The sequence below is a fragment of the Petaurus breviceps genome, unplaced genomic scaffold (assembly GCF_028583685.1).
Source record: "Petaurus breviceps papuanus isolate PSGF00001 unplaced genomic scaffold, PetGlider_PUasm1.0 90434, whole genome shotgun sequence".
NCBI classification, from domain to species: domain Eukaryota; kingdom Metazoa; phylum Chordata; class Mammalia; order Diprotodontia; family Petauridae; genus Petaurus; species Petaurus breviceps.
Window position 1 is genome coordinate 1,918,151 of NW_027187251.1, and position 13,267 is coordinate 1,931,417.

At 41.0% G+C, this 13,267-nt stretch overlaps 1 protein-coding gene across 1 annotated transcript in view; it reads left to right on the forward strand.

The window, feature by feature from the left end:
* Positions 1-13,267, forward strand: part of RD3 (RD3 regulator of GUCY2D) — a 26,191-nt gene that overhangs the window by 7,967 nt on the left and 4,957 nt on the right. The window contains exon 2 of the mRNA XM_069108722.1: positions 8,338-8,646. Coding sequence (XP_068964823.1) covers positions 8,351-8,646 — 296 coding nt within the window. The 5' untranslated portion in view covers positions 8,338-8,350. The remainder of the gene's footprint in view (positions 1-8,337; positions 8,647-13,267) is intronic.

Here is a 13,267-nt window from a genome sequence, read left to right on the forward strand (position 1 = left end):
GAAGGAAGGAAGGAAGGAAGGAAGGAAGGAAGGAAGGAAGGAAGGAAAGGAAAGGAAAGGAAGGAAGAACAAAAGAAAGAAAGAAAAGAAGAGAAAAGAAAAAAAAGACAAGGAATGACTGTTGCCTGCTTTATTTTTTAAATTTGGAGCTGTAATTACATTTGTGTAAAGGTGTTGAAACTCCTTTTATCAGTCTTGTTTTACATTAAAAAAAATCTAAGTATAAACTAGAAAATCGTCAGCAAACATTAATATTTCCATACAGAAAAAAGACCACTAAAATGGAGATGTCACATGAAACTCCAAATCCACTAATACAGCTTGTTCCTTTTAATATAATTTGCTAGTACCAACATTTATTAGGCTTGTCTGTCCCCCTCTAATTCCCCCACTTGCTTCCTCTGATTATTTTTAATCTTTCATTAACTATATTTTCTTTCCTCTTTCGTTCCCTCCCTTTTTTGCCTCTCTATCTCTAGCCCCCCACTTTCCCTCACCACCTCTTCCTACCCTAACCCCTCAACCCGAAACAAAAGCCCTTTGTTGTAAGCAATTTAGTTTTAGATAATTGCCTGGGGGAGTCCTGAGAGGATAAATATCTTGACTTTGATCCCTACGCTTGGGTGAATTGAATTCTATCTGGCCTTCCAGGACTACAGGGAAAGTCAACCCTCAGCAAGGCCACACTCATTCAATACTGATCAAAAATAAAGATAAAACATCAAGTGTGAGCTTTGTGGGGCAAACTGAGATTCAATTTACAGGCAAGTTGTTTTTTCAAAGTAAAGTTTAAGAACTTTGGGAAAACAGATTCCATTATCTTCCCCAATGTCTAAAATTCACTCTCACAGGTCAATTATTCGAACAACTTAATTCAACCTCATTCTCTCATGTGCTGCTGCTCTGTGGGTGTATGTATACACTTGTTCATTTAATATGCACCAAAAAAGGCTCTCTGTGGGAGCTAAAGCCCCTTTCCTCTCATTATCCTCATTATAGATACTGAAGTGTTTTTATAGTAATAACCTTCCAGAAACTGGACTCCTTAATTAATCTGTCTGCCTATAACCTTATCCTTTCCAGGTTAACAGATTTCCATCATCTCATAACCTAATATCTTAGTGGGTAGAAAAAGCCACAAACCTTAACTCTCCCCAAATGTTATATAGATTAAGAGTGACTCTTGTCTGCCTGGTGTTAAAGTAATCAAAGTAATTGTCTTTTAGATTTACTGCCTGAGGTATCCTAAGAAGTCATTTCTTCTGTGCCAGCCCCATGGGGTTTCCTGCTAACACTCAGGTTTGGTGGTGATACAGATGGTACTTTTTAGAGCAGATAAGAGGTAGGGCAAGGAAGGAGAGAGAGATGTGGTATGGTAGGCAGAGCACTGAATTTAGAGTCAGAGGCCTTGGTTTTGAATTCCAGCTCTGCTCTTTACTCCCAATATGACTTTGGGCAACTCCATGTTTCTGGGTCTCGTTTGTAAACTTTGGACAAATTTAACCTCTGTGAGTTTCAGTTTTCTTATTTGTAAAATTAAGGCATTGGACATTAGATGAAGTCTAAGAAATTCTAATTCCTACCTACATATGATTTGGAGACCAAGATATCTCAAATCTCTAAAAGTCAACAATCTGTGGTTTCATGTCTGTGTTTATTCTCTCCACCAATGCCATTACAATCCTTTAATAATTTAGTACATGGTCTTTGAGAGTTGTTGTAGTAAAAAAAATTCCTCACCTTGTATTCAATCTGTTGATAAGCTTCTCTAGATTCAACTAGGGTTGGTCTTAGGAAAAGAAACATAAAGTCCATCACCAGGCTTTTACTGGAAGCTTTTCCCCCTTGGTAAGACCTGATTGATCTTTTAATCCACTGGTATAGCCTTTGAGGACCCAGGATCATCCTTATGCAAAGTAGGTGGGGACTTCAGTGGAAAATGATGTTGACATATTCCAATAAAGGCATTTTTGCACACTAAACAACTGATGCCACACAGAGTGTGCTATGGGTCTAATGAGAAAGGGCTACCTCAAGAGAAATGAATGGGAAAGGCTATAGACTCAGATCTTTGGTGAACATCTGCCCCTTCGGTGGTGGCTGCTGAAAGTTCTCTAAATAGTGGTTAAAAGGCTAGAACCTCCCATCTAAGGTACTTCCTTATTTAGTCCTAAGCCTCACTGACAATTCTTCTGAAGAACTCAGCCTTGTAGTTCTTAGGTTGCCTCTATCTGCCATCTGGAAAACTCTGTTACTATAGAACCTGAAAATAAACATGTTTACAAACCCCACTAGCCCAAAAGAGCATCATCCAGGGTGATGGAAGCAAAGATGATGCTGTTCCTCTAATATGTACCAAAAAAGGCTTTGTCCTGGAGTTGAATGATTTAGTCCATTCTTCAGTGGCTGTGCTCTCTGGGGGTGCTCCATGTATACTCAAGGGCCTGGACAGTTCATTAGCCATGTATGAAGCCAGAACGTCCTTGCCATGGAAACGATCAAGGGTAGGAAGAACAAATCAAATATCTGTATTTCCAAGCAATATTGTATTTCCAGTGCCATTCTCCATAGTCAATTAAGGAAGGCTGTCTTTTCAATACAAGCCCTTCAGGGATGAGTCATAAGACGGCCCTATAAAGTTCCATTGTGGTTGACAGGAAGAAGGCAGAGAATATCTGTGAATACTCCAAGGAATGGCCCCTATAGACCAGTTCACCTATGCCACACATCCCTTCTAAAAAGAATTAAAAAGTGTGTTGCGGGGGGGGACCTTTTGAGCAAACCTAACTCAATCAGGAAAAAAGTCTGACATTATTTGCAGAGTTCTACACCCATAGTCTGCCACATCTGTAAATGAGAAATGGTGCTATCTTCACCTGTCCCTCTGCTCAGGACAAACTTGGTCCTTATAATTTCATGACTTCCCTTTTGGTTGTTTTATTATTGTTATTTCCATTAACACTGTTATGGTCACTGGTTATCATCTCTCTAGATATGGGGTTCTTAGCCTTTTTTGTGTGTCATAGATCCCCTTTGGAAATCCAGTGAAGCCTATGAACTTCTCAGAATGATATTTTAATTGCATAAAATGAAATGCATGGGCTTCCAAAGGAAATAAATTAGATTAAAATAGTTATCAAGGGGCAGCTAAGTGGCACAGTGAATAGAGCACTGGCCCTGGAGTCAGGAGGATCTGAGTTCAAATCCGGCCTCAGACACTTAACACTTACTAGCTGTGTGACCTTGGGTAAGTCACTTAGTCCCAATTGCCCTGCCTTCCCCCCCTCCAAAAAAAAGAAATAGTTATCAAAATATTTATAAAACAAGTTCCCAGACCCCAAATCAAGGACCCCCTGCTCTAGATTATAAATATCTACAGCTTTCTTCTCACAACTTCTATGGATTAATGAACTCTTACCAAGAACCAACTATGTGCTTGGTCTTTCACATTCTCCTGTTTCATTGTGGGTTTTTTTTTGGAGGGGTGAAGGCAAGGCAATTGGGGTTAAGTGACTTTCCCAAGGTCACACAGCTGGTGTATCAGGTGTCTGAGATGGGATTTGAACTTAGGTCCTCCAGATTCCAGGGCTGGTGCTCTATTCACTTCGCCATCTAGTTGTCCCTCCTGTTTCATTGTTAAAAACCCAACATCCTAACTGCTCATTTGAAGCTCAATATGATATCAACTGGTATTGGGCCCATTGTTAATTGTTTCTGGAGACTAGCACAATGTTTTATTTTGTGTCTTTTGTAAATCACAAGGTGCCATTTAATGTGAGTGGTAATAATTGTTATTATTAATCAGTACTGAAAGGGCCCATAATTTCACTAATGTGAATACTCCTTCCGCCAATCCAGTTTGCAATCCCTTTTTCCCTTAGCAGATGGTCTAATGTTCCTTGAATTAAATTGATTTTTGTCATTTGAAATACCTGAGTGTGCATGAGAAAGGCAGGAGACATAGAAATCATACTTTTAATCTTACGACTTAGCTCCTTCCACATCAAAAGATGAGTAAGTCTGACTCACAGGTAAATATAATTTGGAGGAGACTGATCAGCAGGACATGACTACGCTTTACCTTAAAATTCAACTCTTAGATAAAATACACAGGAAAGAAGAGGAGGAAATTCAGAAGGGAACCCAAACAAGAAGAGAAAATTGGGAAGCCATAGAAACCGGGAGGAAGAGATATGGAGGGAGAGAGTTCCAAGCATCAGGAAGAGCCAGTGAAAACATATGGAGCCGAGGACTTGGAGTGTCATGGGCAAAATACAAGAGGGGTAGAAGGTAGAAGAAGACTGGAAAGGTAGGAAGAGGCCAGGTTATGGAAGGATTTATAAACCAAAAAGAGGATTTTATGTTTGACTTTGGAGGAAAGAGAGTCACTGGATTTGATCCTGGAGGCAAGAGGGGTGACGTGGTCATTTGAGGAAGATCTTTTTTGGCAACTGAGTGGAACAGGGGCTGGTGTGAGGAGAGAGCCCAGACAACAGGCTGGTTCAATAGTTTGGGCATAAGATGATGAGGGACTGTACTAGAGTGGTGACAGAGTCAGAGGGAAGATGGGGGTACCTCTCACAAATGAGAGATCTGATGAAGGTAGAAATAACAAGACTTGGCAATTAATTAGACACTGGATATGAGAGAGTTAGGAGTCTGAGGATGTTACCTAGGTTGGAGTTAGAAAATTCAGTTTCCCTTTCTAATACTATCTTTGTAACCATAGGCAAGTCTCTTAACATCTTTGAGCTCCATTTTCCACATCTGTAAAATGGGGATAATTTACTCCCACTGCCTTCCTAGCAGGGATGTTGTAAAAAAACAACAACAACACTATTTCAATGTGAGCTACTGTTTTTATTATATAAGAGCTCACTTTCCTAAGGAACATAGAGATGAGACATTCCCCTTGGCTTTCAGACTGAACCAACCAAGATCCCAAAGAACCAACTATACTCATGGGATTCCCACACTGTCATGCTAGCATTAGTCCACTGAGGCAATGAGCACTTTAATCTCTCTCATATACAGCCCCTTCTATTCTGTATTTTGCCTCAATAGCAGGGTAGCAGACTACCAAATCCAGAGGTGGAGAACCTGCAGCCTTGAGGGCACATGTGGTTCTCTAGGTCCTCAAGTGTGGCCCTTTGAATAAAAAAAGGACCACACTTGAGGACCTAGAGGGCCACAAGTGGCCTTGAGGCTTCAGGTTCCCCAAACCTGACCAAATTACTAGCAATACTACACCTGGGAGCCCATGTTAACTACTCAGTGAGTAATAACATCATCACCTCCTTTTCCCTATGGAATTTGCTACATCTATTATATTCTTCCCCAAAGGCAACACCTACACACAGCTTCCCCTTTCCTACACAGTAGCATGTTATAATTGTCCTGGGATCCTGAATTCTTCCAATAAAAACTATTTTTAAAAACAAAGACAATTGTTCCCAAACTAATCTCAGTGTTGGTTGCACAGTTCACCAGTCAATATGAAACACTTCATTCCTCCTTGTACAAAGAGGCCTTAGTTTCTTTTTCCTAAGCAGGTCCACCTTGAGTAAGGCATATTGGCTCAGTTTTCTAACCAAACTCTGTCCAGGTATGATACTGAATCAACTATTTCCCCATGATTCAGGCAATTTACCACATGGTCATTAAGACAGCTGAAATTGCCATATCCAAAATAATTGGACACAATGGGGTCATCTTGGTTGCTTTAGCAACCTGATCCATCATTCAGGGATCAATGCAAATTTACAAGAAAACAGCCATGGCTCTGGATATGCTCCAAGGCAAGGATGATTTGTTGGTATCATTATTGTTTCTCTCTATATATATTGGCAAGGACTAATTCCCTTCTGCTTCATTCATTATCGAGCATCCTCTGGCTTCCTTCTAACTCTATTAGTTTCCTGTTGGTGGAGCAGAAAGAATTGAATTTCCCGAGGCCAGGTGGCACTGACAGCCAGAAAGATCTTGTTTGGCTTCCTGAGGGAGATGGGGAAGGTGGGCAAAGGCAAATCGCCATGGTACATACTGTTCTGAAGGCAATGGATGGCAGGAATAGTCTCCAGAGCTGTGGGGATTAATTCATCAAGGAAGTTTTCCTGAACAAGGAGCTATCCTGGAGCAGAGGAGAGAGGCACAGAATAATCTAGGAGTTGGTAGACCCTCTAATCCAATCCATACCTAAATAGGAATCCTCCTTATGGTATCTTTGACAAATGGTCATCCATCTTCTATTTGATCATAGCATTTAGAGCTGGAAGGGACCTTAATTTTAATCTAACTTTTTTATGTTGCCTAGAGTGGTTTCATAATCGTAATCCTATCTAGCATTTATATGAATTTGCAAAGTGTCTTATGTACATTATCTCTATGTACATCTAGTCCTTCCAACAACCTTGTGAGATACATGTTACTATTATCCCCATTTTACAGATGAGGAAACTGAGTCTGCAAAGTTAAGTAACTTGCCTAGGATCACATAATGAGTCAGTGGCCAAGGGAGGATTCAAACTCCGGTTGTCCTTTCTCCAAGTCCAGCACTATAGCACCCAGCTACTACATTAGTGCCAAGGTCAAACAGCTTGCTGGTAAGAAGTGGAGTCCAGGTTCTCTGACTCCAAATTCAGCACTCTTCCCTCTACCCATACTATCTCTCATTAGAGTTGACATATAATTAACATAGTGGTCAACATATAGTTGACATCCAAAAGCTAGAGTCCTTGGCCCCCTCAGCTTTCAGCCCAATGCTCTGTACTCAGGTTATTCTCTCAAGAAAATTCATGGGGATGTTATCATCCTAAATAAAGGAGAATAAAATATACTTCTTTATTACTTAATGGGCGTAACCCATCCCTTGATTTCAGGGCCATCAAACCCTCTTTCCTTTCATACCTCTGCTCTCATCTCTGATGACCTTCTTAAGAATAAAGGCCCAGGACTCTCTATGAGCAATTAGCCTTCCCATGAACTCTCCACTGAGAATGGCTGCAATTAGTACTAGGTAGGGAAGAAAGGCAACAGGGCATGAGAGTACGCAACTCATTGCTCTTCTCAGTGCCCAGAGATTCTTTTCCCCCTACACATTCCTGTAACATTCTGGGGGGGGGGGGCAGAGTGAGTAGGTTGCTGAGGGAGCCAGGGAAAACAGGCAAGACTGCTTTTCTTTGCCAGGAAATAGGGATCTTTCTGTGGCCTCTGGCACACACTTTGTTTTTGAAAGAGTATATCCTTTAGGGAATCATATCCTTCCTGCTAAGCATCATGACAGCTCAAGGAACCACTGGTGCTCCTTTTGTGGGGTTAGAAGGGCTAGCTAGAGGACATCCAACTGGAAATGTGCAAATGGCAGGTGGAGGATGGAGATGTAGGACTAGAGCTCAGAAGAGAGATGAGGACTATAAATTCAAAGGCTTCTGGATTTAGAGTGGAAAGGGGCCTCTGGAACATGATCGAGTTCAATCTTATTTTACAGATAAGGAAACTGAAGTCAAGGGAGATCAAGTGGTTTGCCAAAGGTCACATGGGTATCGTCAGAGGCAAATCTGAACTCTGACCATGAAGCTATCTGCATAGGGACCATCCCTGTACCCATGGCAAATTCCCCTAAGTCTCTAGTGTAGCAAGCTGGGAGACTACCATTCCTCTCACGTCTCCCCATAGTACCCCAAAGTGGGACTGGCCTCCTTCCTCCATCTTCTCTCTCAAAGGTGGAAACCAGAAAAGACTAGATGCTTAAAGGTCTCCAGAGAATGAAGTTCTTACACTCTCACAAAGTCCAACCTACCCTTCATGCAGGGGCAGGACATTGATCTCGACCAGTGAGAAGAGTGTACCACACTAATGGGCTTTGAGACTGGCGTTACATAAACAAATATATACATATTATGGGGAGGTAACAATACTAGCTTGGATTTGTATGGCACTTTCAGATTTGCAAAACACTTTACAAATATCTCATTTTATTCTCAAAATATCCCTGAGAGACAGATGTTATTATTATCCCCATTTTTCTGATGAGGAAACTGAGACAGATGAGGCTAAATGACTTTCCTAAGGTCATAAACTAATAAATGTCTGAGGTCACATTTGAACTCAGGTCTCCCTGACTTCCAGTCTACTTGTCTATCTACTTATCTGCCCTAATTTTGCACACTTAAATCATTTAACTTATGGAAGTATACAATAAAAAAAGTTAGGGGAACACTGCTCTAGCCAACTATGTACCCCCACAAACAACCACAGTGCTGGCTGAGTATCTCATTACTAGACCACCTTCTGACTTGCATGCCCTTCTCTTCCTTGTCCTTGCCCCCACACATGTAGCCACACAGAGATCATGTCCCTGGTTCCGTGGTTCCGGTGGAGTGAGACCCCTCACAAGTTGACTCCCAGAAGTCCAGCAGAGATGGTGCTTGAGACTCTGATGATGGAGCTGGCTTGGCAGATGAAGGAAGCTGAGAAACAGCATCGGGAAAGGGAGAATGAATACCGGAAGATCCGTACTGGTGTTGACTATAGCTGGCTAGCAAGTCCACCCAGGAATGTCTATGACCTTAGCCCTGGGGAGCGGCTTCAGTTGGAGGATGCCTGCACCAAAATCCATCCTTCTTACTGCGGGCCCATGATTCTCAGGTAAGGACATTGTCAGGACTGATTGTGAATGAGAAAAGCAGGCAGCTGCAGTTCATAAAAGCAAAGCCTTCTCAGAGGACATCCAGTACAGCCTTGTCATTACACATTTAGAGAGAGTTTAAGTGCCCAGGAGCCTGTAGGTAATAATTACTCCGATGGGATTTGAACCCAAGCCCTCTGACTTGAAATTCATAACTCTTTTTACTGTATTATAGAGTTCATGCATTATAATTTTAGGAATGCAGATAGTCCTCTCCCCATCCCACCAAAAAAATATCTCCCTCATAGTGGTTGAGAAAGAGGAAGCAACAGAGTACTAACAGTGTTCTTCTCTGGCTAGCTGAGTGTAAACAGCAGGGCTCTATTGAACATGACTGTAACTGGTTTGGAGAAAGCATAGAGAAAGGAAGAATGAGCTCAGGAAGGTTAACACTGGTATAGGCCATAACTGGCTGGCAAGTCCACCTAGACATGAATATGACCTTAGCTGGGGGTGGGAGGTGTAGGTGAGGAGGAATACGTGCACGCTGGCATGGTTTGGAAATGATCTGTTTGAAAATGGTTATGGATAAGATAAGGCTCACCTATCAGAGCTTAGGGTCCCAAGGGCAAAGGCCCGAATGTGATGGGAGGAGGACAAGGAGGAGGCCCAGAATACAGGTGGTGTGGCCTGGCAATGGTCAGAAAGAAAAGCCACAAAATAATGTCTGAGCCAACAGAAAAGTGGTAGCCAAGTCCAAGGTCATACACCAAGGAAGGCCTGAGCTACTGGTCACTGTCCAAGAAAGGGATTCTAGAAAAAATTTTTTTAATTGCTGCTTGAACTTGTGGCCCGTATGTGTTAATATGGCAACCAATAAGTTAAATTTGGGGACCTCATTATATTGTTAAAAGTTATTGTATTTTCCTTAGAAGGGAAGTTCAGGAATAGTTATAAACAGGGAAAGAGTGAGAATGGCTCCATTGTTATGAAATGGTTCAATCCAGTTACTCTGTTGGCTGAGCACAAACTTATGCCGCCCCGAGGTCCTGTCTGCACCAAACAGATTCACTTACTCGTTGGTCTGAGCATTGATCCTTAATTCTTGTTTTTCATTCTTCATTTTTGAAGAGGATAAATGACATCACAGGGTAATTTCTTGACTTGCAAATGACCCTAACTTGCTATTATGCTAGAAATCCTCCTCCAAAAACACAAACCAAAGGTGGGCGCTTCCGTATTGTCACAATGAAAAGAGTCTTCAGAGTGGCCAGTGTTGAACCAGAGGCAGACAGATCATCGAAGACTCCTAGGGGAACAGATAATGGGCACTTCAGAATTCCTCAGCTGGTCTCTGCTACAGCCCCTGTAGCCCACCTACTGTCATGAAAGGACAGGTGTAAGCACATCTTCCCTCAGAGAGCTCGCTTGTCCTCCAACAATTACTTATGAAGGGATTGCCGGCAGCAGAAGCAAGCAACCCCAGGCCAAGAAGGGGAGCTATTTCTTAATAGTTATGGCTTAAGAAAAATTTTCCTTTATCAAAATAGAACACATAGAGGTATGGAGTTTGGGGAAGAGTTATTAGAAATAATTTTTTTTTAAAAGATACTTATTCCACCTTTGTACAAAGTCTTAGTGAATCCATACCTAGAAAATAAAAAACAGGTGCCATCCTTTGTTATTGAACCAAAACAAAGACATGAGGGAGCTGTAATGTCTAGAAGAGGTCAAAGGGCAGAAGGTCTGGTGCTGCACAAAGACAGACAGTTCTTTCATTCTTCAGGCTGAGAGCAGATATGCTTGAGGTGTATAGAATAATGAAGGGTATGGAGAAAGGGAACAAGGATTTCTCTCTCAAGTCCTATTATTCTAGGAATAGGGACCATTCTTTGCAGCTTGAGAGAGCTAAGTTTGGAGCTTGTTAAAGGAGATCCTAGTTCAAATCGGATAGGAAATCTCTTCTTTCTTTTGTTCTCAGCAGAACTTTATTAAGCACCTACTACATGCAAGGTCTGGCTGGGTGGTGTTTTGGCCTCACAATCAGGCAGACATGTGTTTAAGTACTTCCTTTGACTCCTACTAGCCATGTATTGTAGGGCAAGTCATTTAATTATCAGGGCCTCAGGCAACCCTCGATACTCAACTTCGAAAAACAACTTGCAGGGTGCCTAGTTGGCACAGTGAATAGATCACTGGTCCTAGAGTCAGGAGGACCTGAGTTCAAATCCAACTTCAGACACTTGACACTAAAACTAACCATGTGACTTTGGGCAAGTCACTTAACACCAATTGCCCTGCTTCTCCCCCTCCAAACACTCCCCCCCACAAAAAAAAAGAAAGAAAAAAAAACTTGCTTTAGTTGAAGTTTTCTCACTATGAGATTCCCTAAACCAGAGGTGGGGAACTTGGGGCCTCAAGGCTACTACCCTCAAGGACCTAGAAGGCCACATGTGGCCTCAAGGTCGAAGGTTTCCCCATCCCTGCCCTAAACCAATCAAAAAACAGGTCTAGTGCTGCCAGGTGGTGGGATAGAGTGCTCAGCTTGACGTCAACCTGCCTCAGACACTTATTAGCTTTGTATATAGTCATTTAACCTCTCTCAGCTTCAGTTTCCTCATCTATAAAATGGGGAAAATATTAGCACATGCTTCAGAGGTGACTGTTAAGATCAAATGAGATAATATGTGGAAAGTGCTTTGTACTATTTAAAGCACTACATAGATGCTAGCTTTTATTAGTGCCAAAAAATGTGTAAAGCATCATACTAGGTAAAGGAGATCATGGTTTTGGTTATGATGGGGGAAAGAAAACAAATATCATATGAAGCTTATAATCTTATAGGGAGAGATAAGACATGCACCCATAAGAATAAAATATAAATTAGAATATAGTAAGTGCATAACTGAAAAATGCTGTGAGATTCAGGTGAGTTAGAGATCACATCTAATTGGGTGATGAGGAAAGCTTAATTTGAGCTGAGCCTTGAAGCATGGGTATTTAAGCAGTGGAAGCTGGGGCAAGAGAAAGAAGATAATTTAGGCAGAGGAAAACAGTATGAACAAAAACATGGAAGTGGGAAAGTATAGCACAGAAAAGAGTCCTGTTTGGAATATAGAGTATGTGATGGGTAGTAGTACGAGTTAAGGATAAAAAGGTAGGTTGGTGATAGAATGTGGAAGATCCTGAATGACAGGTTAAGTGGTTTGGGTTTTTTTTTTGTAGGTAGTGGGGAATTACTACTAAATAAGGAGTGAACTTAAATTTTTTTTTAACATTTTAATTTAAAATTTAGAGTTTCAAATTCTATTCCTCCTTCCTGTCCACCATCTCTGAAACAGAGAGCAATCAGATATAGGTTATACATGTGCAACTATGTAAAATATTTCCATGTTAGTCATTTTGTACAAGAAGACTCAAATAGAAGAAAAAAAACAAGAAACTGAAAAATAGCATGTTTCAGTCTACACTCAATCAATATCAGTTCTATCTCTGGAGGTGGATTGTATGCTTCATCATGAATTCTTTGGGATTTTCTTGGATCATTGTATTGCTGAGAATAGCTATGTCCTTCACAATTCTTCATTGAACAATATTGCTGTTACTGTGTACAACTTTCTCTTGGTTCTGCTCACTTCACTTTGCATCAGTTCATGTATTTCCAAGTTTTTCTGAAGTCATCCTGTTGTCATTTTTGGTAGCATAACATTATTCCATTATAATCATATACCACAGCTTGTTTAGCCATTCCCCAGTTGATGGATATCCATTTGATTTCTAATTCTTAGCTGAAGTGAATATTTTTAACCAGTGTAGTCATAGAATTCATGACCCCACAAGGTAGAGCATGTTGAAAAATACTCAAAGAAGGTTTAGTTGAATTCCTGGGTGTCAGATCTCTTCTAGTTCCGTAATAAAAACTGATATGTCTTGGGATATCCCTGAACTTTCAGATTAACATTAAGAAAGATGGCCTTCTCTCAGAAATTCAACTCTCCTTTACCACTTCTATTCAAGACAAAATTCTGATTAAGTGCACCATAACTATGACCTGGCATAATCATTCTAAAGTTCTTATATTAATTATATAGAAACCCCAACTATTTCAGGCATTCCTTTGGGTTAATGCATTCCAAATTTAATTCTTCAGGGGTACCAACTACCATGCTTTGGCACTTTAATCCTAAAAGGGGTTTGGGTGGGTAGAGTATGGGGTTGTGTAATAGGAAGTGAGAAGTTTTGGCTTCATCTCCCATCAGTTGAGTGCTTGTGGGCAAGACATTAATTTCTTAAAACTCCAGTTCATTAGAAATAAAATGGGGACAATATTTTCACAATCTGTTTTATAGGGTTGCTGTGAGATGTGTGCTATCAAAATTTGAGCTATTATCATCACTTTAGATGAACTAGCCTGAAAAAGTTAATTTGAAGGAGAGGTGAGTTTTGGTAGGAGGAGAAGAGACCAGTAATCTGGTTTACTTCTACAGGTAATCAAGTCAAGTCAAGAAGCATCTGTTAATTAGTGTCAGGCAGTGAGCTAAATGCCAGAAATACAAAGAAATGCAAAAACAGTCCCTGTTCTGAAGGATCTTACTGTGTGTGTGTGTGTGTGTGTGTGTGTGTGTGTGTGTGTGTGTGTGT